The 21,243-nt window shown below is 52.0% G+C and overlaps 1 protein-coding gene across 1 annotated transcript in view; it reads right to left on the bottom strand.

The window, feature by feature from the left end:
• Positions 1 to 14,181: 14,181 nt before the first annotated feature.
• The window catches only part of LOC144489489 (V-type proton ATPase 116 kDa subunit a 2-like), a 34,380-nt gene continuing 27,318 nt past the window's right edge, over positions 14,182 to 21,243 (bottom strand). Inside the window, exons 8-9 of the mRNA XM_078207350.1 lie at positions 14,698 to 14,869; positions 14,182 to 14,469 (exon numbers count right to left, since the gene is read on the bottom strand). Of these exons, the coding sequence (XP_078063476.1) occupies positions 14,376 to 14,469; positions 14,698 to 14,869 (266 nt within the window). The 3' untranslated portion in view covers positions 14,182 to 14,375. The remainder of the gene's footprint in view (positions 14,470 to 14,697; positions 14,870 to 21,243) is intronic.

Below are 21,243 nucleotides of genomic sequence, written 5' to 3'. Positions count from 1 at the left end.
CGTGCTACCGTGCTACCGTGCTACCGTGCCGCCCAGAAAGAGAGGCAGAGAGAGAGACAGAGACAGAAATATATAGTGTGTGTGAGTGAGTATGTGTGAATGTGTTTGAGAGAGAGCGTGTGTGTGTGAGTGAGAGAGTGTGTGTAAGTGTGAGAGAGAGAGTGTGTGTGAGTGTGTGTGAAAGTGTGTATGTGTCTGAGTGTGTGTATGTGAGTGCGTGTGAGAGTGAGTGGGAGAGTGAGTGTGTGTGTGAGAGAGTGTGAGTGTGTGTGTGTGAGTGTGTGTGTGTGAGAGAGAGTGTGTGTGTGTGTGTGTGAGAGAGAGAGTGTGTGTGTGAGAGAGAGAGTGACTGTGTGTGTGTGTGAGAGAGAGAGAGTTGTGTGAGAGAGAGTGAGTGTGTGTGTGAGAGAGAGAGAGTGAGTGTGTGTGTGTGTGAGAGAGAGAGTGTGTGTGTGAGAGAGAGTGAGTGTGTGTGTGTGTGAGAGAGAGAGAGTTGTGTGAGAGAGAGAGAGTGAGTGTGTGTGTGTGTGAGAGAGAGAGTGTGTGTGTGTGAGAGAGAGTGTGTGTGAGAGAGAGTATGAGTGTGTGTGTGTGAGAGAGAGAGAGTGAGTGAGTGTGTGTGTGAGAGAGAGAGAGTGTGAGTGTGTGTGTGTGAGAGAGTGTGTGAGAGTGAGTGTGTGTGAGAGAGAGTGTGAGTGTGTATGTGAGTGCGTGTGAGAGTGAGTGTGAGAATGTGTGTGAGTGTGTGTGTGTGAGTGTGTGTGTGTGTATGTGAGTGAGTGTGTGTGTGTGTGTATGTGAGTGAGTGTGCGTGTGTGTGAGTGAGGATGTGTGAATGTGTGAGAGAGTGTGTGAGTGAGTGTGAGTGTAAGTGTGAGAAGAGAGAGAGTGTGTGTGTGTGTGAGAGAGAGTGTGTGAGAGTGTGTGCATGTGTGAGAGAGAGAGAGAGTGTGTGTGTGAGAGAGTGTGAGTGTGTGTGAGAGAGAGTGTGTGAGAGTGTGTGTGTGGGTGTGTGTGTGAGAGTGTGTGCGTGTGTGTGAGTATGTGTGAATGTGTGAGAGAGTGTGTGTGTGAGTGAGAGTGTGAGTGTAAGTGTGGGAGAGAGAGAGTGTGTGTGTGAGAGAGTGTGAGTGTGTGTGTGAGTGAGAGTGTGAGTGTCAGTGTGAGAGAGAGAGTGTGTGTGTGTGAGAGAGTGAGAGTGTGTGTGTGAGAGAGAGAGAGGGAGTGTGTGTGAGAGAGTGAGAGTGTGTGTGTGAGAGAGTGAGAGAATGTGTGTGTGTGTGTGTGTGAGTGTGTGAGAGAGTGTGAGTGAGAGAGAGAGAGAGAGTGTGTGTGTGTGTGAGTGAATGTGTTTGTGTGAGAGAGTGTGTGGGTGTGTGTGTGTGTTGTCTATTGCTGTGTGTGAGAGAGTGTGTGTGGGTGTGTGTGAGAGAGTGTGTGTGGGTGTGTGTGAGAGAGTGTGTGTGGGTGTATGTGGGAGTGTGTGTGAGTGTGTTGTCCATTGCTGTGTGTGAGTGTGTGTGGGTGTGTGTGAGAGAGTGTGTGTGGGTGTATGTGGGAGTGTGTGTGAGTGTGTTGTCCATTGCTGTGTGTGAGAGTGTGTGTGTGGGTGTGTGTGAGAGAGTGTGTGTGGGTGTATGTGGGAGTGTGTGTGAGTGTGTTGTCCATTGCTGTGTGTGAGAGTGTGTGTGTGGGTGTGTGTGAGAGAGTGTGTGTGGGTGTGTGTGAGAGAGTGTGTGTGGGTGTATGTGGGAGTGTGTGTGAGTGTGTTGTCCATTGCTGTGTGTGAGAGAGTGTGTGTGGGTGTGTGAGAGAGAGTGTGTGTGGGTGTATGTGGGAGTGTGTGTGAGTGTGTTGTCCATTGCTGTGTGTGAGAGAGTGTGTGTGGGTGTGTGTGAGAGAGTGTGTGTGGGTGTATGTGGGAGTGTGTTGTCCATTGCTGTGTGTGAGAGAGTGTGTGTGGGTGTGTGTGAGAGAGTGTGTGTGGGTGTGTGTGAGAGAGTGTGTGTGGGTGTGTGTGAGGGAGTGTGTGTGGGTGTATGTGGGAGTGTGTGTGAGTGTGTTGTCCATTGCTGTGTGTGAGTGTGTGTGGGTGTGTGTGAGAGAGTGTGTGTGGGTGTATGTGGGAGTGTGTGTGAGTGTGTTGTCCATTGCTGTGTGTGAGAGAGTGTGTGTGGGTGTGTGTGAGAGAGTGTGTGTGGGTGTATGTGGGAGTGTGTGTGAGTGTGTTGTCCATTGCTGTGTGTGAGAGAGTGTGTGTGGGTGTGTGTGAGAGAGTGTGTGTGGGTGTATGTGGGAGTGTGTGTGAGTGTGTTGTCCATTGCTGTGTGTGAGAGAGTGTGTGTGGGTGTGTGTGAGAGAGTGTGTGTGGGTGTATGTGGGAGTGTGTGTGAGTGTGTTGTCCATTGCTGTGTGTGAGAGAGTGTGTGTGGGTGTATGTGGGAGTGTGTTGTCCATTGCTGTGTGTGAGAGAGTGTGTGTGGGTGTGTGTGAGAGAGTGTGTGTGGGTGTATGTGGGAGTGTGTGTGAGTGTGTTGTCCATTGCTGTGTGTGAGAGAGTGTGTGTGGGTGTATGTGGGAGTGTGTGTGAGTGTGTTGTCCATTGCTGTGTGTGAGTTTGGTTAACAGGGAGATGTTAATAAACAGGATGAGTGCTTCAGGGTTAAACTGCGATGGGGAATGGATTGTACAGCTGTTTCCACAACCTCCCACCAACATGAGACATTCCGCTTTCCTGAGTGAGAACTCCGGACGTTAACACCTTCCTCCGCCTCCTCACAGGGAGCTTTGACCTCTTCAGAGCTGAAGGCAATCAGCACGAGTAGAGAAATGGTTTCGGGGAAATTGATGGGATTGAAGGTGGATAAATCTCCAGGTCCGGATAATCTTCATCCCAGAGTGCTTGAGGAAGTGGCCCTGGAAACAGTAGACCCTTTGGGGGTCCCTTTCCCCAATTCTTTGGACTCTGGACTGGTTCCTGCAGATTGGAGGGTAGTTAATGTAAGCCCGCAATTCAAAAAGGGAGGTCGAGAGAAACAGGGAACTATAGACCAGTGAGCCTAACGTCAGCACTGGGGAAGCTGCTGGAGTCCATTATCAAGGGTTTCACAACTGGGCATTTGGAAGGCAGTGGGATAATCAGACAAAGTCAGCATGGATTTCCAAAGGGGAAATCATGCTTGACGAATCTACTGGAATTCTTTGAGGATGTAGCCAGTAGAGTTGACCGAGGAGAACCAGTTTATCTCGACTTTCAGGAGGCTTTCGACAAGGTCTCACATAACAGACTGTTGTGTAAAGTTAAAGTACATGGCATTGCGGGCAGTGTCTTGAGACGGATAGAAAGCTGGTGAGCAGATAGGAAGCTAAGAGTTGGCATCAATGGGTCTTTTTCTGATTGGCAGGCAGGGACTAGTGGGGTTCCACAGGGATCCGTGCTGGGACCCCAACTGTTTTTTTTTTCTTAGAATCCCTACAGTACAGAAGGAGGCCATTCGGCCCATCGAGTCTGCACCGACCACAATCCCACCCAGGCCCTACCCCCATATCCCTTCATATTTTACCCGCTAATCCCTCTAACCTACACATCCCAGGACACTAAGGGGCAATTTAGCATGGCCAATCCACCTAACATACACATCTTTGGACACTAAGGGGCAATTTAGCACGGCCAATCCACCTAACCTGCATATCTTTGGACACTAAGGGGCCATTTAGCATGGCCAATCCACCTAACCTGCACATCTTTGGACACTAAGGGGCAATTTAGCATGGCCAATCCCCCTAACCTACACATCTTTGGACACTAAGGGGCAATTTAGCATGGCCAATCCACCTCACCTGCACATCTTTGGACACTAAGGGGCAATTTAGCACGGCCAATCCACCGAACCTGCACATCTTTGGACACTAAGGGGCAATTTAGCATGGCCAATCCACCTAACCTACACATCTTTGGACACTAAGGGGCAATTTAGCATGGCCAATCCACCTAACCTACACATCTTTGGACTGTGGGAGGAAACCGGAGCACCCGGAGGAAACTCACGCAGACACAGGGAGAATGTGCAAACTCCACACAGACAGTGACCCAAGCCAGGATGATACTAAGTTGGGTGGGAGGGTGAGCTGTGAGGAGGATGTAGAGATGATTCAGTGTGATTTGGACAGGCTGAGTGTGTGGGTATCTGCGTGGCAGATACAGAATAATGTGGATAAATGTGAGGTTATCCACTCTGGCAGCAATAATAGGAATTTAATTTGATTTATTGTCACATGTATTAACATACAGTGAAAAGTATTGTTTCTTGCGCGCTATACAGACAAAGCATACCGTTCATAGAGAAGGAAATGACAGGTGCAGAATGTAGTGTTACAGTCATAGCTCGGGTGTAGAGAAAGATCAACTTAATGTGAGCTAGGTCCATTCAAAAGTCTGACAGCAGCAGGGAAGAAGCTGTTCTTGAGTCGGTCGGTGCGTGACCTCAGACTTTTGTATCTTTTTCCCGACGGAAGAAGCTGGAAGAGAGAATGTCCGGGGTGCGTGGGGTCCTTGATTATGCCGGCTGCTTTTCCCCGAGGCAGCGGGAAGTGTAGACAGAGTCAATGGATGGGAGGCTGGTTTGCGTGATGGATTGGGCTACATTCACGGCCTTTTGTAGTTTCTTGCGGTCTTGGGCAGAGCAGATTATTATTGGAATGGGTGTAAATTGAGAGAGGCGGATACTCAGCGAGACCTTGGAGTCCTCGTGCATCAGTCGCTGAGAGTAAGCGTGCAGGTACAGCAGGCAGTAAAGAAGGTGAATGGTATGTTGGCCTTCATAGCGAGAGGATTCGAGTATTGGGATAGGGATGTTTTGCTGCAACTGTACAGGGCGTTGGTGAGGCCACACCTGGAGTATTGTGCGCAGTTTTGGTCTCCTTATCTGAGGAAGGATGTCCTTGCTATAGAGGGAGCGCAGCGAAGGTTTACCAGGCTGATTCCTGGGATGGCAGGTCTGTCATATGAGGAGAGACTAAGTGGGTTAGGATTATATTCACTGGAGTTTAGAAGAGTGAGAGGGGATCTGATAGAAACTTATAAAATTCTAACAGGGTTAGACAGGGTAGATTCAGAAAGAATGTTCCCGATGGTGGGGGGAGTCCAGAACTAGGGGTCAGAGTTTGAGGATAAGGGGGAAACCTTTTAGAACTGAGGTGAGGAGAAATTTCTTCACCCAGAGGGTGGTGAATGTGTGGAATTCACTCCCACAGAAAGTAGTTGAGGCCAAAACGTTGTGTGATTTCAGGAAGAAATTCGATATCGCTCTTGGGGCGAAAGGGATCGAGGGATATGGGGGGAAGGGGGGATCAGGATATTGAATTCGATGATCAGCCGTGATCAGAATGAATGGGGGAGCAGCTGGAAGGGCTGAATGGCCTCCTCCTGCTTCTAGTTTCTAAGTTTCGGCTGGACTCCCAAGGATGTTCCCGAAACCCTCCCATCCCTCCCCCTGGGGGTCTCCTGCCAAGATGGAGATTCCATTTGCTACAGGAGACTGGTCGATGACAGAGGTCTCGGGCCCAGTGGGGACTGGATTGGAGTGATTCACCCCTTGAATACAAGACCTTCAGAAATAGGAACAGGAGGAAGGCCATTCAGCCCCTCGAGCCTGCTCCGTCATTCAATTGGATCAGCGCTTATCCCACATTCCTCACGTCCACTTTCCTGCCGATTCCCCGGAACCCTCGATTCCCTTACTGATCAAAAAAGGTCCAGAGGAGGTTCACAAGAATGATCCCTGGAATGAAGAGCTTGTCGTATGAGGAACGGTTGAGGACTCTGGGTCTGTACTCGATGGAGTTTAGAAGGATGAGGGGGGATCTTATTGAAACTTACAGGATACTGCGAGGCCTGGATAGAGTGGACGTGGAGAGGATGTTTCCACTCGAGGGAAAAACTAGAACCAGAGGGAACAACCTCAGGGTAAAGGGACGATCCTTTAAAACAGAGATGAGGAGGAATTTCTTCAGCCAGAGAGTGGTGAATCTGTGGAACTCTTTGCCACAGAGGAGGTCGGGTCATTGAGTGTCTTTAAGACAGAGACAGACAGGTTCTTGATGAATAAGGGGATCAGGGGTTATGGGGAAAAGGCAGGAAAATGGGGATGAGAAAAATATCAGCCAGGATTGAATGGCGGAGCAGACTCGATGGGCCGAGTGGCCTCATTCTGCTCCTATGGAAAATTTTCGGACTGGAGGCAGGTTGCTAGCGGTGTGCCGCAGGGATCAGTGCTTGGTCCTCTGCTCTTTGTGATTTTTATTAATGACTTAGAGGAGGGGGCTGAAGGGTGGATCAGTAAATTTGCTGATGACACCAAGATTGGTGGAGTAGTGGATGAGGTGGAGGGCTGTTGTAGGCTGCAAAGAGACATAGATAGGATGCAAAGCTGGGCTGAAAAATAGCAAATGGAGTATAACCCTGATAAATGTGAGGTGATTCATTTTGGTAGGACTAATTTAAATGTGGATTACAGGGTCAAAGGTAGGGTTCTGAAGACTGTGGAGGAACAGAGAGATCTTGGGGTCCATATGCACAGATCTCTAAAGGTTGCCACTCAAGTGGATAGACCTGTGAAGAAGGCCTATAGTGTGTTAGCTTTTATGAACAGGGGGTTGGAGTTTAAGAGCCGTGGGGTTATGCTGCAACTGTACAGGACCTTGGTGAGACCACATTTGGAATATTGTGTGCAGTTCTGGTCACCTCACTATAAGAAGGATGTGGAAGTGCTGGAAAGAGTGCAGAGGAGATTTACCAGGATGCTGCCTGGTTTGGAGGGTAGGTCTTATGAGGAAAGGTTGAGGGAGCTAGGGCTGTTCTCTCTGGGGCGGAGGAGGCTGAGGGGAGACTTAATAGAGGTTTATAAAATGATGAAGGGGATAGATAGAGTGAACGTTCAAAGACCATTTCCTCGGGTGGATGGAGCTATTACAAGGGGGCATAACTATAGGGTTCGTGGTGGGAGATATAGGAAGGATATCAGAGGTAGGTTCTTTACGCAGAGAGTGGTTGGGGTGTGGAATGGACTGCCTGCAGTGATAGTGGAGTCAGACACTTTAGGAACATTTAAGCGGTTATTGGATAGGCACATGGAGCACACCAGGATGATAGGGAGTGGGATAGCTTGATCTTGGTTTCAGATAAAGCTCGGCACGATATCATGGGCCGAAGGGCCTGTTCTGTGCTGTTCTATGTTCTATGGTCTTAAAAATCTGTCTATCTCAGTCTTAAATATACACCAGCTCTCTACCCCCACAGCTCTCTCTGGCAAGGAGTTCCAAACCCTCAGTAGAAATTCCTCCTCATCTCGGTTTGAACTTGGCGCCCGTTTATTCTGAGACTGTCCCTCTGGTCTTCGACTCTCCCACGAGGGGTAAACATCCTCTCCCATTTACCCTGTCAAGCCCCATTAGAATCCTGCATGTCCCAGTGAGACCTTCCCTCATTCTCCTCAATCCCGATGAGTGGAATCACTCCCTATTTACCCTTTGCTTCACCAGACAATCCCTCCCTACCCGCTGATCATCCTCGTCGACCTTCTCTGAACTGCCTCCAACGCCTTCCCTTAGATAAGGGGATTTAAGCTGCTTACGGAGCTCCAGGTGTGGTTCCACCAGCACCTTGTACAGTTGCAGCAAGACCTCCCGACTCTGAAACACCAACCCCCCCCCCCCCCCCCCCCCCCCGAAACCAGATCCAACATTGCCCCTTACCCTTCCCGATTACCTGCTGTACCTGCACGCTAGCTTTCCGTGCTTCATGTACAAGCGGAGGTGATGGCCAAGTGGTATTATCGCTAGACTATTAATCCAGAAACTCAGCTGATGTTCTGGGGGACCCGGGTTCGAATCCCGCCACGGCAGATGGTGGAATTTGAATTCAATAAAAAATATCTGGGATTAAGAATCTACTGATGACCCATTGTCGGGAAAACCCATCTGGTTCCCTTTAGGGAAGGAAATCTGCCGTCCTTACCCGGTCTGGCCTACATGTGACTCCAGAGCCACAGCAATGTGGGTGACTCTCAACTGCCCTCCAAGGGGCAACTGGGCAATAAATGCTGGGCCCAGCCGGCGACGCCCGTGTCCCATGAACAAATTAAACAAAAAAGAATTCTCTCCTTCATTGGCAGAGATATCGAATATAAAAGAAGGATTGAGTGTTGGAATTGGATTAAACATTGGTGGGACAACAACTCTTGAATTTGATTTGATTTATTGTCACATGTATTGGGATACAGTGAAAAGTATTGTTTCTTGCGCGCTATACAGACAAAGCATACCGTTCATAGAGAAGGAAAGGAGAGGGTGCAGAATGTAGTGTTCCAGTCACAGCTCGGGTGTAGAGAAAGATCAACTTAATGCGAGGTAGTTCCATTCAAAAGTCTGACAGCAGCAGGGAAGAAGCTGTTCTTGAGTCGGTCGGTCCGTGACCTCAGACTTTTTGCATCTTCTTCCCTGCTGCTGTCAGACTTTTGAATGGACCGACCTCGCATTAAGTTGATCTTTCTCTACACCCTAGCTATGACTGTAACAGAGAGAGACAGAGGGAGAGAGAGAGAGAGACAGAGAGAGAGAGAAAGACAGAGAGAGAGAGAGGGGCAGAGAGAGAGAAATCATAGAAGAAATCATAGAAACCCTACAGTGCAGAAACAGGCCATTCGGCCCATCGAGTCTGCACCGACCACAATCCCACCCAGGCCCTACTCCCATATCCCTACACATATTTACCCGCTAATCCCTCTAACCTACGCATCTCCAGACACTAAGGGGCCATTTTAGCATGGCCAATCAACCTAACCCGCACATCTTTGGACTGTGGGAGGAAACCGGAGCACCCGGAGGAAACCCACGCAGACACGAGGAGAATGTGCAAACTCCACACAGACAGTGACCCGAGCCGGGAATCGAACCCAGGTCCCTGGAGCTGTGAAGCAGCAGTGCTAACCACTGTGCTACCATGCCACCCTAGTTCTCTGTCTCTGTCTAGAGGGGCAGAGAGAGAGGCAGGGAGAGAGAGGCAGGGAGAGACGGGCAGGAAGAGACGGAGAGGGAGAGACGGAGAGGGAGAGACGGAGAGGGAGAGACGGAGAGGGAGAGACGGAGAGGGAGAGACGGAGAGGGAGAGACGGGGAGAGATGCAGAGACAGAGAGAGAAATAGAGATAGAGAGAGAGAGAGAGAGAGACAGAGGGAGAGAAAAACAGAGAGACAGAGAGAGAGACAAAAACAGAGAGACAGAGAGACAGAGGCAGAGACAGAGCATGAGACAGAGACGGAGAGAGAGAGACAGACGGATAGACAGATCTCTCTCCCCCAGACACAGTCAGTGACACTCTCCAAGCTGGTCTGTGAGTTGACAGTCCCAGAGGAACAGGAGGCAGTAGCTATTCAACCTGGGGTAGAATCGCACAAACATACACACAGCCCCCACCCTGCACTCAAACCCCCGCTGGACGAAGGCTTTGTCCGCCTGAGTGTGATTTGCAGCTTTGGCAAACATTCACAGATTGTTGTGAAATGAGAGACTCAAATCAATCTGTACACAGCCCGGGAACGGAGACAGCAGCTGGAGAGAGAACCATCACTGTCCCAGAACCGTCTGGGAACCAAACAGGACCAACACGGCCCCAGAACCGTCCGGGAACCAGAGACAGGACCATCACTGTCCCAGAACCGTCTGGGAACCAGACAGGACCAACACGGCCCCAGAACCGTCCGGGAACCAGAGACAGGACCAACACGGCCCCAGAACCGTCCGGGAACCAGAGACAGGACCATCACTGCCCCAGAACCGTCTGGGAACCAAACAGGACCAACACGGCCCCAGAACCGTCCGGGAACCAGAGACAGGATCATCAGTGTCCCAGAACCGTCTGGGAACCAGAGACAGGACCATCACTGTCCCAGAACCGTCCGGGAACCAGAGACAGGATCATCACTGTCCCAGAACCACCCGGGAACCAGAGACAGGACCATCACTGTCCCAGAACCACCCGGGAACCAGAGACAGGACCATAACTGCCCCAGAACCGTCTGGGAACCAGAGACAGGACCATCACTGTCCCAGAACCGTCTGGGAACCAGAGACAGGACCATCACTGCCCCAGAACCGTCTGGGAACCAGAGACAGAACTATCACTGTCCCAGAACCACCCGGGAACCAGAGACAGGACCATCACTGTCCCAGAACCACCCGGGAACCAGAGACAGGACAATCACTGTGCCAGAACCACCCGGGAACCAGAGACAGGACCATCACTGTCCCAGAACCACCCGGGAACCAGAGACAGGATCATCACTGTCCCAGAACCACCCGGGAACCAGAGACAGGACCATCACTGTCCCAGAACCACCCGGGAACCAGAGACAGGATCATCACTGTCCCAGAACCACCCAGGAACCAGAGACAGGACCATCACTGTCCCAGAACCACCCGGGAACCAGAGACAGGACCATCACTGTCCCAGAACCACCCGGGAACCAGAGACAGGACCATCACTGTCCCAGAACCACCCGGGAACCAGAGACAGGATCATCACTGTCCCAGAACCGCCCGGGAACCAGAGACAGGACCATCACTGTCCCAGAACCACCCGGGAACCAGAGACAGAATCATCACTGTCCCAGAACCACCCGGGAACCAGAGACAGGACCATCACTGTCCCAGAACCACCCGGGAACCAGAGACAGGACCATCACTGTCCCAGAACCACCCGGGAACCAGAGACAGGATCATCACTGTCCCAGAACCACCCGGGAACCAGAGACAGGATCATCACTGCCCCAGAACCGTCTGGGAACCAGAGACAGGACCATCACTGTCCCAGAACCACCCGGGAACCAGAGACAGGACCATCACTGTCCCAGAACCACCCGGGAACCAGAGACAGGATCATCACTGTCCCAGAACCACCCGGGAACCAGAGACAGGACCATCACTGCCCCAGAACCGCCCGGGAACCAGAGACAGGATCATCACTGTCCCAGAACCGTCTGGGAACCAGAGACAGGACCATCACTGTCCCAGAACCACCCGGGAACCAGAGACAGGACCATTACTGTCCCAGAACCACCCGGGAACCAGAGACAGGATCATCACTGCCCCAGAACCACCCGGGAACCAGAGACAGGATCATCACTGTCCCAGAACCACCCGGGAACCAGAGACAGGATCATCACTGTCCCAGAACCACCCGGGAACCAGAGACAGGACCATCACTGTCCCAGAACCACCTGGGAACCAGAGACAGGACCATCACTGCCCCAAAACCACCTGGGAACCAGAGACAGGACCATCACTGTCCCAGAACCACCTGGGAACCAGAGACAGGATCATCACTGTCCCAGAACCACCCGGGAACCAGAGACAGGATCATCACTGCCCCAGAACCACCCGGGAACCAGAGACAGGATCATCACTGTCCCAGAACCGTCTGGGAACCAGAGACAGGACCATCACTGTCCCAGAACCACCCGGGAACCAGAGACAGGACCATCACTGTCCCAGAACCGCCCGGGAACCAGAGACAGGATCATCACTGTCCCAGAACCACCCGGGAACCAGAGACAGGACCATCACTGTCCCAGAACCGTCTGGGAACCAGAGACAGGATCATCACTGCCCCAGAACCACCCGGGAACCAGAGACAGGATCATCACTGTCCCAGAACCACCCGGGAACCAGAGACAGGACCATCACTGTCCCAGAACCACCCGGGAACCAGAGACAGGACCATCACTGTCCCAGAACCGTCTGGGAACCAGAGACAGGACCATCACTGTCCCAGAACCGTCTGGGAACCAGAGACAGGACCATCACTGTCCCAGAACCACCCGGGAACCAGAGACAGGACCATCACTGTCCCAGAACCACCCGGGAACCAGAGACAGGACCATCACTGCCCCAGAACCACCCGGGAACCAGAGACAGGACCATCACTGTCCCAGAACCACCCGGGAACCAGAGACAGGATCATCACTGTCCCAGAACCACCCGGGAACCAGAGACAGGACCATCACTGTCCCAGAACCACCCGGGAACCAGAGACAGGACCATCACTGCCCCAGAACCACCCGGGAACCAGAGACAGGACCATCACTGTCCCAGAACCACCCGGGAACCAGAGACAGGACCATCACTGTCCCAGAACCACCCGGGAACCAGAGACAGGACCATCACTGTCCCAGAACCACCCGGGAACCAGAGACAGGATCATCACTGTCCCAGAACCACCCGGGAACCAGAGACAGGATCATCACTGTCCCAGAACCGTCTGGGAACCAGAGACAGGACCATCACTGTCCCAGAACCACCCGGGAACCAGAGACAGGACCATCACTGTCCCAGAACCACCCGGGAACCAGAGACAGGATCATCACTGTCCCAGAACCACCCGGGAACCAGAGACAGGACCATCACTGTCCCAGAACCACCCGGGAACCATTCACAAACCCACAGGGAACAGGATCAGGCCCCATTCAGCCCCTTTTCCAGCCTGTTACACAGGAACAGGAGGAGGCCCCATTCAGCCCCTTCTCCAGCCTGTTACACAGGAACAGGAGGAGGTCCCATTCAGCCCCTTCTCCAGCCTGTTACACAGGAACAGGAGGAGGCCATTCAGCCCCTTCTCCAGCCTGTTACACAGGAACAGGAGGAGGCCATTCAGCCCCTTCTCCAGCCTGTTACACAGGAACAGGAGGAGGCCCCATTCAGCCCATTCTCCAGGCTGTTACACAGGAACAGGAGGAGGCCCCATTCAGCCCCTTCTCCAGCCTGTTACACAGGAACAGGAGGAGGCCCCATTCAGCCCCTTCTCCAGCCTGTTACACAGGAACAGGAGGAGGCCATTCAGCCCCTTCTCCAGCCTGTTACACAGGAACAGGAGGAGGCCATTCAGCCCCTTCTCCAGCCTGTTACACAGGAACAGGAGGAGGCCATTCAGCCCCTTCTCCAGCCTGTTACACAGGAACAGGAGGAGGCCCCATTCAGCCCCTTCTCCAGCCTGTTCCACAGGAACAGGAGGAGGCCCCATTCAGCCCCTTCTCCAGCCTGTTACACAGGAACAGGAGGAGGTCCCATTCATCTGCTGTATGGGGCAGAATGGAGAGGGAAGGGTGTAGGGGCTGGAGGAGGTTACAGAGATAGGGAGGGGTGTAGGGGCTGGTGGAGGTTACTGAGATAGGAGGGGTGTCGGGGCTGGAGGGGGTTACAGAGATAGGGAGGGGTGTAGGGGCTGGAGGAGGTTACAGAGATAGGGAGGGGTGTCGGGGCTGGAGGAGGTTACAGAGATGGAACGAGGGTGTAGGGGCTGGAGGAGGTTACAGTGATAGGGAGGGGTGTTGGGGCTGGAGGAGGTTACAGAGATAGGGAGGGGTGTTGGGGCTGGAGGAGGTTACAGAGATAGGGGTGTAGAGGCTGGAGGAGGTTACAGAGATAGGGAGGGGTGTAGGGGCTGGAGGGGTTTACAGAGATAGGGAGGGTCGTAGGGGCTGGATGAGGTTACAGAGAGAGGGAGGGGTGTAGGGGCTGGAGGGGTTTACAGAGATAGGGAGGGTCGTAGGGGCTGGATGAGGTTACAGAGAGAGGGAGGGGTGTAGGGGCTGGAGAAGGTTACAGAGATAGGAAGGGGTGCAGGGGCTGGAGGAGGTTACAGAGATAGGGAGGGGTGTAGGGGCTGGAGGAGGTTACAGAGATAGGGAGGGGTGTCGGGGCTGGAGGAGGTTACAGAGATAGGGAGGGGTGTAGGGACTGGAGGAGGTTACAGAGATAGGGAGGGGTGTAGGGGCTGGAGGAGGTTACAGAGATAGGGAGGGGTGTCGGGGCTGGAGGAGGTTACAGAGATAGGGAGGGGTGTAGGGGCTGGAGGAGGTTACAGAGATAGGGAGGGGGTGTAGGGGCTGGAGGAGGTTCCAGAGATAGGGAGGGGTGTAGGGGCTGGAGGAGGTTACAGAGATAGGGAGGGGTGTCGGGGCTGGAGGAGGTTACAGAGATAGGGAGGGGTGTAGGGGCTGGAGGAGGTTACAGAGATAGGGAGGGGGTGTAGGGGCTGGAGGAGGTTCCAGAGATAGGGAGGGGTGTAGGGGCTGGAGGAGGTTAGTCGATAAGGAGGAAGATATTGTGAATGAGAGACGAAACAGAAAATTCTGGAAAGAGGGAGTAAATTTTATTGTGATACAAATCGCAAATGACAACCGCATGTCAAACAGTTGAGGAGGCAGGTGTGAGAGTGTGCAGCGGGGAGGAGAGCAGAGAGACGCAGCATTCTCCACATCCATCGTCCCCTTGTCACTGGGCTGCAGGGAGGCCAGAGGCCGGATTCACTCACGCAGACTCCCTCACGGCGACACGTCAGCCACACACAAGAGGGAGAAGGAGAACGGCATAAACCTGTACCCCGTACCAACGTAGAACTTATTCTGAAACTCCACCCTAATGGATAAAAAATACACCGGGTTAGATACAGAGTAAAGCTCCCTCTACACTGTCCCCCATCAAACACTCCCAGGACAGGTACAGCACGGGGTTAGATACAGAGTAAAGCTCCCTCTACACTGTCCCCCATCAAACACTCCCAGGACAGGTACAGCACGGGGTTAGATACAGGGTAGTGGTCTGTTCCCACTGCCTCCTGGCTCGCTCCCAATCCCAGAGACATACCAGTGCAATCGGAGAGCGTGGAGGAAGGCTGAAAGTCCTTCCATGATGAGCAGAATTGCTACTGTGAGCACAGCGAAGAATGCGAAGGTGATGAACAGGGCGAGCGACCAGTAATACTCCGTGTCTTTTAACCCCTTGCGGAGAACCATGGTCCACAGTACTTCCGAAAGCTCTAGAGAAAGTTCCAGAAAAAAACAGGTCACATGCTGAAGGACGTGTCAGTCCCATTCACCCAGTTAATGTCACAGCAGCCTTACCCCGGGTAAAACTGCAAACCAAACTCCATTTCCCCAGAGACGTACACAGCCTAAATCCACATCTTAACTCCGGGTTTTCTCGAACCTCAGTTAGACCCACACTGGGGGCACTGGGCACAGTTCCAGTCTCCGTATCCCTCGGTTAGACCCACACTGGGAGCACCATGCACAGTTCCAGTCTCCGTATCCCTCGGTTAGACCGACACTCGGAGCACCGTGCACAGTTCCAGTCTCCGTATCCCTCGGTTAGACCCACACTGGGAGCACTGTGCACAGTTCCGTTCTCCGTATCCCTCGGTTAGACCCACACTCGGAGCACCGTGCACAGTTCTGTAAGGTTTCCAGCCTCCACTACCTTCCCAGGCAGTGCATTCCAGATTCCCTCTGCCCTCTGAGTGAATTTCCGTTCTCAGATCCCCTCTGAACCTCCTGCCCCTCACTCTAAAACTCTGCCTCCTTGTGAGTGACCCCTCAACCAAGGGGAACAGCTGCTACCCACTCACCCTGTCCAAACCCCTCATAATCTTATATACCAGGTGACACAGTGGTTAGCGCTGCTCCCTCACAGCGCCAGGGACCCGGGTTCAATTCCGGGCTCGGGTCACTGTCTGTGCAGAGTCTGCATGTTCTCCCCGTGTCTGCGTGGGTTTCCTCCGGGTGCTCCGGTTTCCTCCCACAGTCTAAAGATGTGCAGGTTAGGTGGATTGGCCATGCTAAATTGCCCCTTAGTGTCCAAAGATGTGCAGGTTAGGTGGATTGGCCATGCTCAATTGCCCCTTAGTGTCCAAAGATGTGCAGGTTAGGGGGATCGGCCGTGCTAAATTGCCCCTTAGTGTCCAAAGATGTGCAGGTTAGGGGGATTGGCCATGCTAAATTGCCCCTTAGTGTCCAAAGATGTGCAGGTTAGCAAGATTTCCCATGCTAAATTGTCCCTTCGTGTCCAAAGATGTGTAGGTTAGGTGGATTGGCCATGCTAAATTGCCCCTTAGTGTCCAAAGATGTGCAGGTTCGGTGGATTGGCCATGCTAAATTGCCCCTTAGTGTCCAAAGATGTGCAGGTTAGGGGGATTGGCCATGCTAAATTGCCCCTTAGTGTCCAAAGATGTGCAGGTTAGCAAGATTTCCCATGCTAAATTGTCCCTTTGTGTCCAAAGATGTGTCGGTTAGGTGGATTGGCCATGCTAAATTGCCCCTTAGTGTCCAAAGATGTGCAGGTTCGGTGGATTGGCCATGCTAAATTGTCCCCTTAGTGTCCAAAGATGTGCAGGTTAGCAAGATTTCCCATGCTAAATTGTCCCTTCGTGTCCAAAGATGTGTAGGTTAGGTGGATTGGCCATGCTAAATTGCCCCTTAGTGTCCAAAGATGTGCAGGTTAGCAAGATTTCCCATGCTAAATTGTCCCTTCGTGTCCAAAGATGTGTAGGTTAGGTGGATTGGCCATGCTAAATTGCCCCTTAGTGTCCAAAGATGTGTAGGTTCGGTGGATTGGCCATGCTAAATTGCCCCTTAGTGTCCAAAGATGTGCAGGTTAGGTGGATTGGCCATGCTCAATTGCCCCTTAGTGTCCAAAGATGTGTAGGTTAGGTGGATTGGTCATGCTAAATTGCCCCTTAGTGTCCAAAGATGTGTAGGTTAGGGGGATTGGCCGTGCTAAATTGCCCCTTAGTGTCCAAAGATGTGTAGGTTAGGGGGATTGGCCGTGCTAAATTGCCCCTTAGTGTCCAAAGATGTGTAGGTTAGGGGGATTGGCCATGCTAAACTGCCCCTTAGTGTCCAAAGATGTGCGGGTTAGGGGGATTGGCCGTGCTAAATTGCCCCTTAGTGTCGAGGGGATCAGCTAGGATAAATGTGTGGGGTTACGGAGATCGGGCCTGGATGGGAGAGTTGGTGCAGACTCGATGGGCCAAATGGCCTCCTTCTGCACTGTAGGGATTCCACCTCAATCATGTCCCCCCTCAGCCTTCCCTGCTCTGGAGGAAACACCCCCCAGCCTATCCCGTCTCCCCTTCCAGCTCAAACACTCCGTCCCAGGCAGCGTCCTGGTGAATCTCCTCTGCAGCCCCATCCTTCCCATAGTGAGGTGACCAGACCTGCGCACCCTGCTCCAGCTGTGGCTTCACCCACACACATCAATGATCAGAGGGCATAGATTTCAGCTAAGGGGGCGTGCAGAAGGTTTGGAGGGGATTGAATAGTTGGGTGGTTGCTTTTGATGGACTGAAGGGCCGCAATAGTTTATTGACTAGTGTCACAAGTAAGCTTACATTAGCGAGAGGATTTGAGTATAGGGATAGGGATGTTTTGCTGCAATTGGACAGGGCGTTGGTGAGGCCACACCTGGAGTATTGTGGGCAGTTTTGGTCTCCTTATCTGAGGAAGGATGTCCTTGCTAGATAGGGAGCACAGCGAAGGTTTACCAGGCTGATTCCTGGGATGGCAGGTCTGTCATATGAGGACAGACTAAGTGGGTTCGGATTATATTCACTGGAGTTTAGAAGAGTGAGAGGGGATCTGATAGAAACTTATAAAATTCTAACAGGGTTAGACAGGGTAGATTCAGAAAGAATGTTCCCGATGGTGGGGGGAGTCCAGAACTAGGGGTCAGAGTTTGAGGATAAGGGGGAAACCTTTTAGGACTGAGGTGGGGAGAAATTTCTTCACCCAGAGGGTGGTGAATGCGTGGAATTCACTCCCACAGAAAGTAGTTGAGGCCAAAACGTTGTGTGATTTCAGGAAGAAATTAGATTTCGCTCTTGGGGCGAAAGGGATCGAGGGATATGGGGGGAAGGGGGGGTCAGGATATTGAATTGGATGATCAGCCATGGTCAAAATGAATGGTGGAGCAGCTGGAAGGGCTGAATGGCCTCCTCCTGCTTCTAGTTTCTATTAACACTGCAATGAAGTTACTGTGAAAATCCCTTAGTCGCCACACTCCGGCGCCTGTTCGGGTAAGACCATAAGACATAGGAATGAGGCCACTCGGCCCATCGAGTCTGCTCCGCCATTCAATCATGGCTGATATTTTTCTCATCCCCATTCTCCTGCCTTTTCCCCATAACCCCTGATCCCCTTATTAATCAAGAACCTATCTATCTCTGTCTTAAAGACACTCAATGACCCGACCTCCTCTGTGGCAAAGAGTTCCACAGATTCACCACTCTCTGGCTCCACTGAGAGAATTTAGTATGACCAATGCACCCTAAGCAGCACGTCTTCCGGACTGTGGGAGGGAACCGGAGCACCCAGAGGAAACCCACGCAGACATGGGGAGAACGTGCAGACTCCGCACAGACAGTGGCCCAAGCTTGGAATCGAACCCGGGGTCCCGGCGTTGTGAGGCCACAGTGCTAACCACTGTGCCACCCAAGATTAGAATGCTTGGGTGGTTGTTTTTGATGGGCTGAAGGGTCTTTCCTGCGATCTCAATGATTATGAAAGCGAGGGTCCCCATACTGACCCCTGGGGATCTCCACCACACCCCTTCCTCCAGCCCAAAACACATCCATTCACCATTTCTCTCCCCTTCCTGTCCTTCAGCCCATTTTGTCTCCCGGTTTCTCCCGTCCCATTTCCGTGAACTATAACCTTCCTCACAGATCTGTTGTGTGGAACTGTATCAAATGCATTCTGAAAGTCTAAGTATATCACATCAACATCGTTACCCACATCGACTCCCACAACCTGTCCTGGGCCCCCCCATGCTGACACTATAGTTAAGAAAGCCCCACCAATGTCTCTACTTTCTCAGAAGACTAAGGAAATTTGGCATGTCCGCTACGACTCTCACCAACTTTTACAGATGCTCCATAGAAAGCATTCTTTCTGGATGTATCACAGCTCGGTCTGGGCTCCTGCTCTGCCCAAGACCGCAAGGAACTACAAAGGGTTGTGAATGTAGCCCAATCCATCACGCAAACCAGCCTCCCATCCATTGACTCTGTCTACACTTCCCGCTGCCTCGGGGAAAAGCAGCAGCATAATCAAGGACCCCACACACCCGGACATTCTCTCTTCCACCTTCTTCCGTCGGGAAAAAGATACAAAAGTCTGAGGTCACGCACCGACCGACTCAAGAACAGCTTCTTCCCTGCTGCTGTCAGACTTTTGAATGGACCCACCTCGCATTAAGTTGATCTTTCTCTACACCCGAGCTGTGACTGTAACACTGCATTCTGCACCCTCTCCTTTCCTTCTTTTTGATTTGATTTATTATTGCCGTGTGTATTGGGATACAGTGAAAAGTATTGTTTCTTGCACGCTATACAGACAAAGCATACCGTTCATAGAGTACAGAGGGGAGAAGGAAAGGAGAGGGTGCAGAATGTAGTGTTACAGTCACAGCTAGGGTGTAGAGAAAGATCAACTTAATGCGAGGTGGGTCCATTCAAAAGTCTGACAGCAGCAGGGAAGAAGCTGTTCTTGAGTCGATCGGTACGTGATCTCAGACTTTTGTATCTTTTTCCCGACGGAAGAAGGTGGAAGAGAGAATGTCCGGGGTGCGTGGGATCCTTGATGATGCTGGCTGCTTTTCCCGAGGCAGCGGGAAGTGTAGACAGAGTCAATGGATGGGAGGCTGGTTTGCGTGATGGATTGGGCTACATTTACAACCCTTTGTAGTTCCTTGCGGTCTTGGGCAGAGCAGGAGCCCAGACCAAGCTGTGATACAACCAGGAAGAATGCTTTCTATGGTGCATCTGTAAAAGTTGGTGAGAGTCGTAGCTGACATGCCAAATTTCCTCAGTCTTCTGAGAAAGTAGAGGCGTTGGTGGGGCTTTCTTAACTATAGTGTCGGCATGGGGGGGACCAGGACAGGTTGTTGGTGATCTGGACACCTAGAAACTTGAAGTTCTCGACCATCTTCACTTCATCCCTGTTGATGTAGACAGGTAGGCATGATGTGGAGATGCCGGCGTTGGACTGGGGTGAACACAGTAAGAAGTCTCACAACACCAGGTTAAAGTCCAACAGGTTTATTTGGTAGCAAATACCATAAGCTTTCGGAGCGCTGGAGTCCTTCTAACAAGACCTGGCTGGCTGTAGAGATTCGCATTCTAATCAGTATTCTGTAACTTGATTTTGTGTCTCTGTGCCCTGTTTGAGAGCAGATTTCCACTCCATCTGACGAAGGAGCAGCGCTCCGAAAGCGAATGGTATTTGCTACCAAATAAACCTGTTGGACTTTAACCTGGTGTTGTGAGACTTCTTACGATGTCGACAGGAGCATGTTCTCCTTTACGCTTCCTGAAGTCGATGACAATCTCCTTCGTTTTGTTGACATTGAGGGAGAGATTATTGTTGCCGCACTTTTGAATGGACCTCCCACATCATAGAATCATAGAAACCCTACAGTACAGAAGGAGGCCATTCAGCCCATTGAGTCGATCCCACCCTATCCCGCAACCCCACACATTTACCCTGCTAATCCCCTGACACTAGGGGCAATTTAGCATGGCCAATCCCCCTAACCTGCACATCTTTGCACTGTGGGAGGAAACCGGAGCACCCGGAGGAAACCCACGCAGACACGGGGAGAACGTGCAGACTCCACACAGACAGTGACCCCAGCCAGGAATCGAACCCGGGTCCCTGGCGCTGTGAGGCAGCAGTGCTAACCCACTGTGTCACCGTGCCCCCGGGAATCGAACCCGGGTCCCTGGCGCTGTGAGGCAGCAGTGCTAACCCACTGTGCTACCCAAATATTAAGCTGATCTTTCTCTAGACCCGAGCTGTGACTGTAACACTACATTCTGCACCCTCTCCTTTCCTTCTCCCAGTGTCATACAATCCCGACAGTGCAGAAGGAGGCCATTCGGCCCATCGAGTCTACACTGACAACAATCCCACCCAGGCCCTATCTAATCCCTCTAACCTACACATCGCGGAACACTAAGGGGCAATTTAGCACGGCCAATCCACCTAACCTGCACAACTTTGGACACTAAGGGACAATTTAGCATGGCCAATCCACCTAACCCGCACATCGTTGGACACTAAGGGGCAAGTTAGCATGGCCAATCCACCAAACCTGTACATCTTTGGACACTAAGGGACAATTTAGCATGGCCAATCCCCCTGACCTGCACATCTTTGGACACTAAGGGGCAATTTGGCATGGCCAATCCACCTAACCTGCACATCTTTGAACACTAAGGGGCAATTTAGCATGGCCAATCCACCTAACCTGCACATCTTTGGACACTAAGGGACAATTTAGCATGGCCAATCCCCCTGACCTGCACATCTTTGGACACTAAGGGGCAATTTGGCATGGCCAATCCCCCTAACCTGC

The sequence above is a fragment of the Mustelus asterias genome, unplaced genomic scaffold (assembly GCF_964213995.1).
Source record: "Mustelus asterias unplaced genomic scaffold, sMusAst1.hap1.1 HAP1_SCAFFOLD_2234, whole genome shotgun sequence".
NCBI lineage: Eukaryota > Metazoa > Chordata > Chondrichthyes > Carcharhiniformes > Triakidae > Mustelus > Mustelus asterias.
Note: the sequence above shows the minus strand (reverse complement) of the source record. Positions and strands in the feature narration are given on the sequence as shown.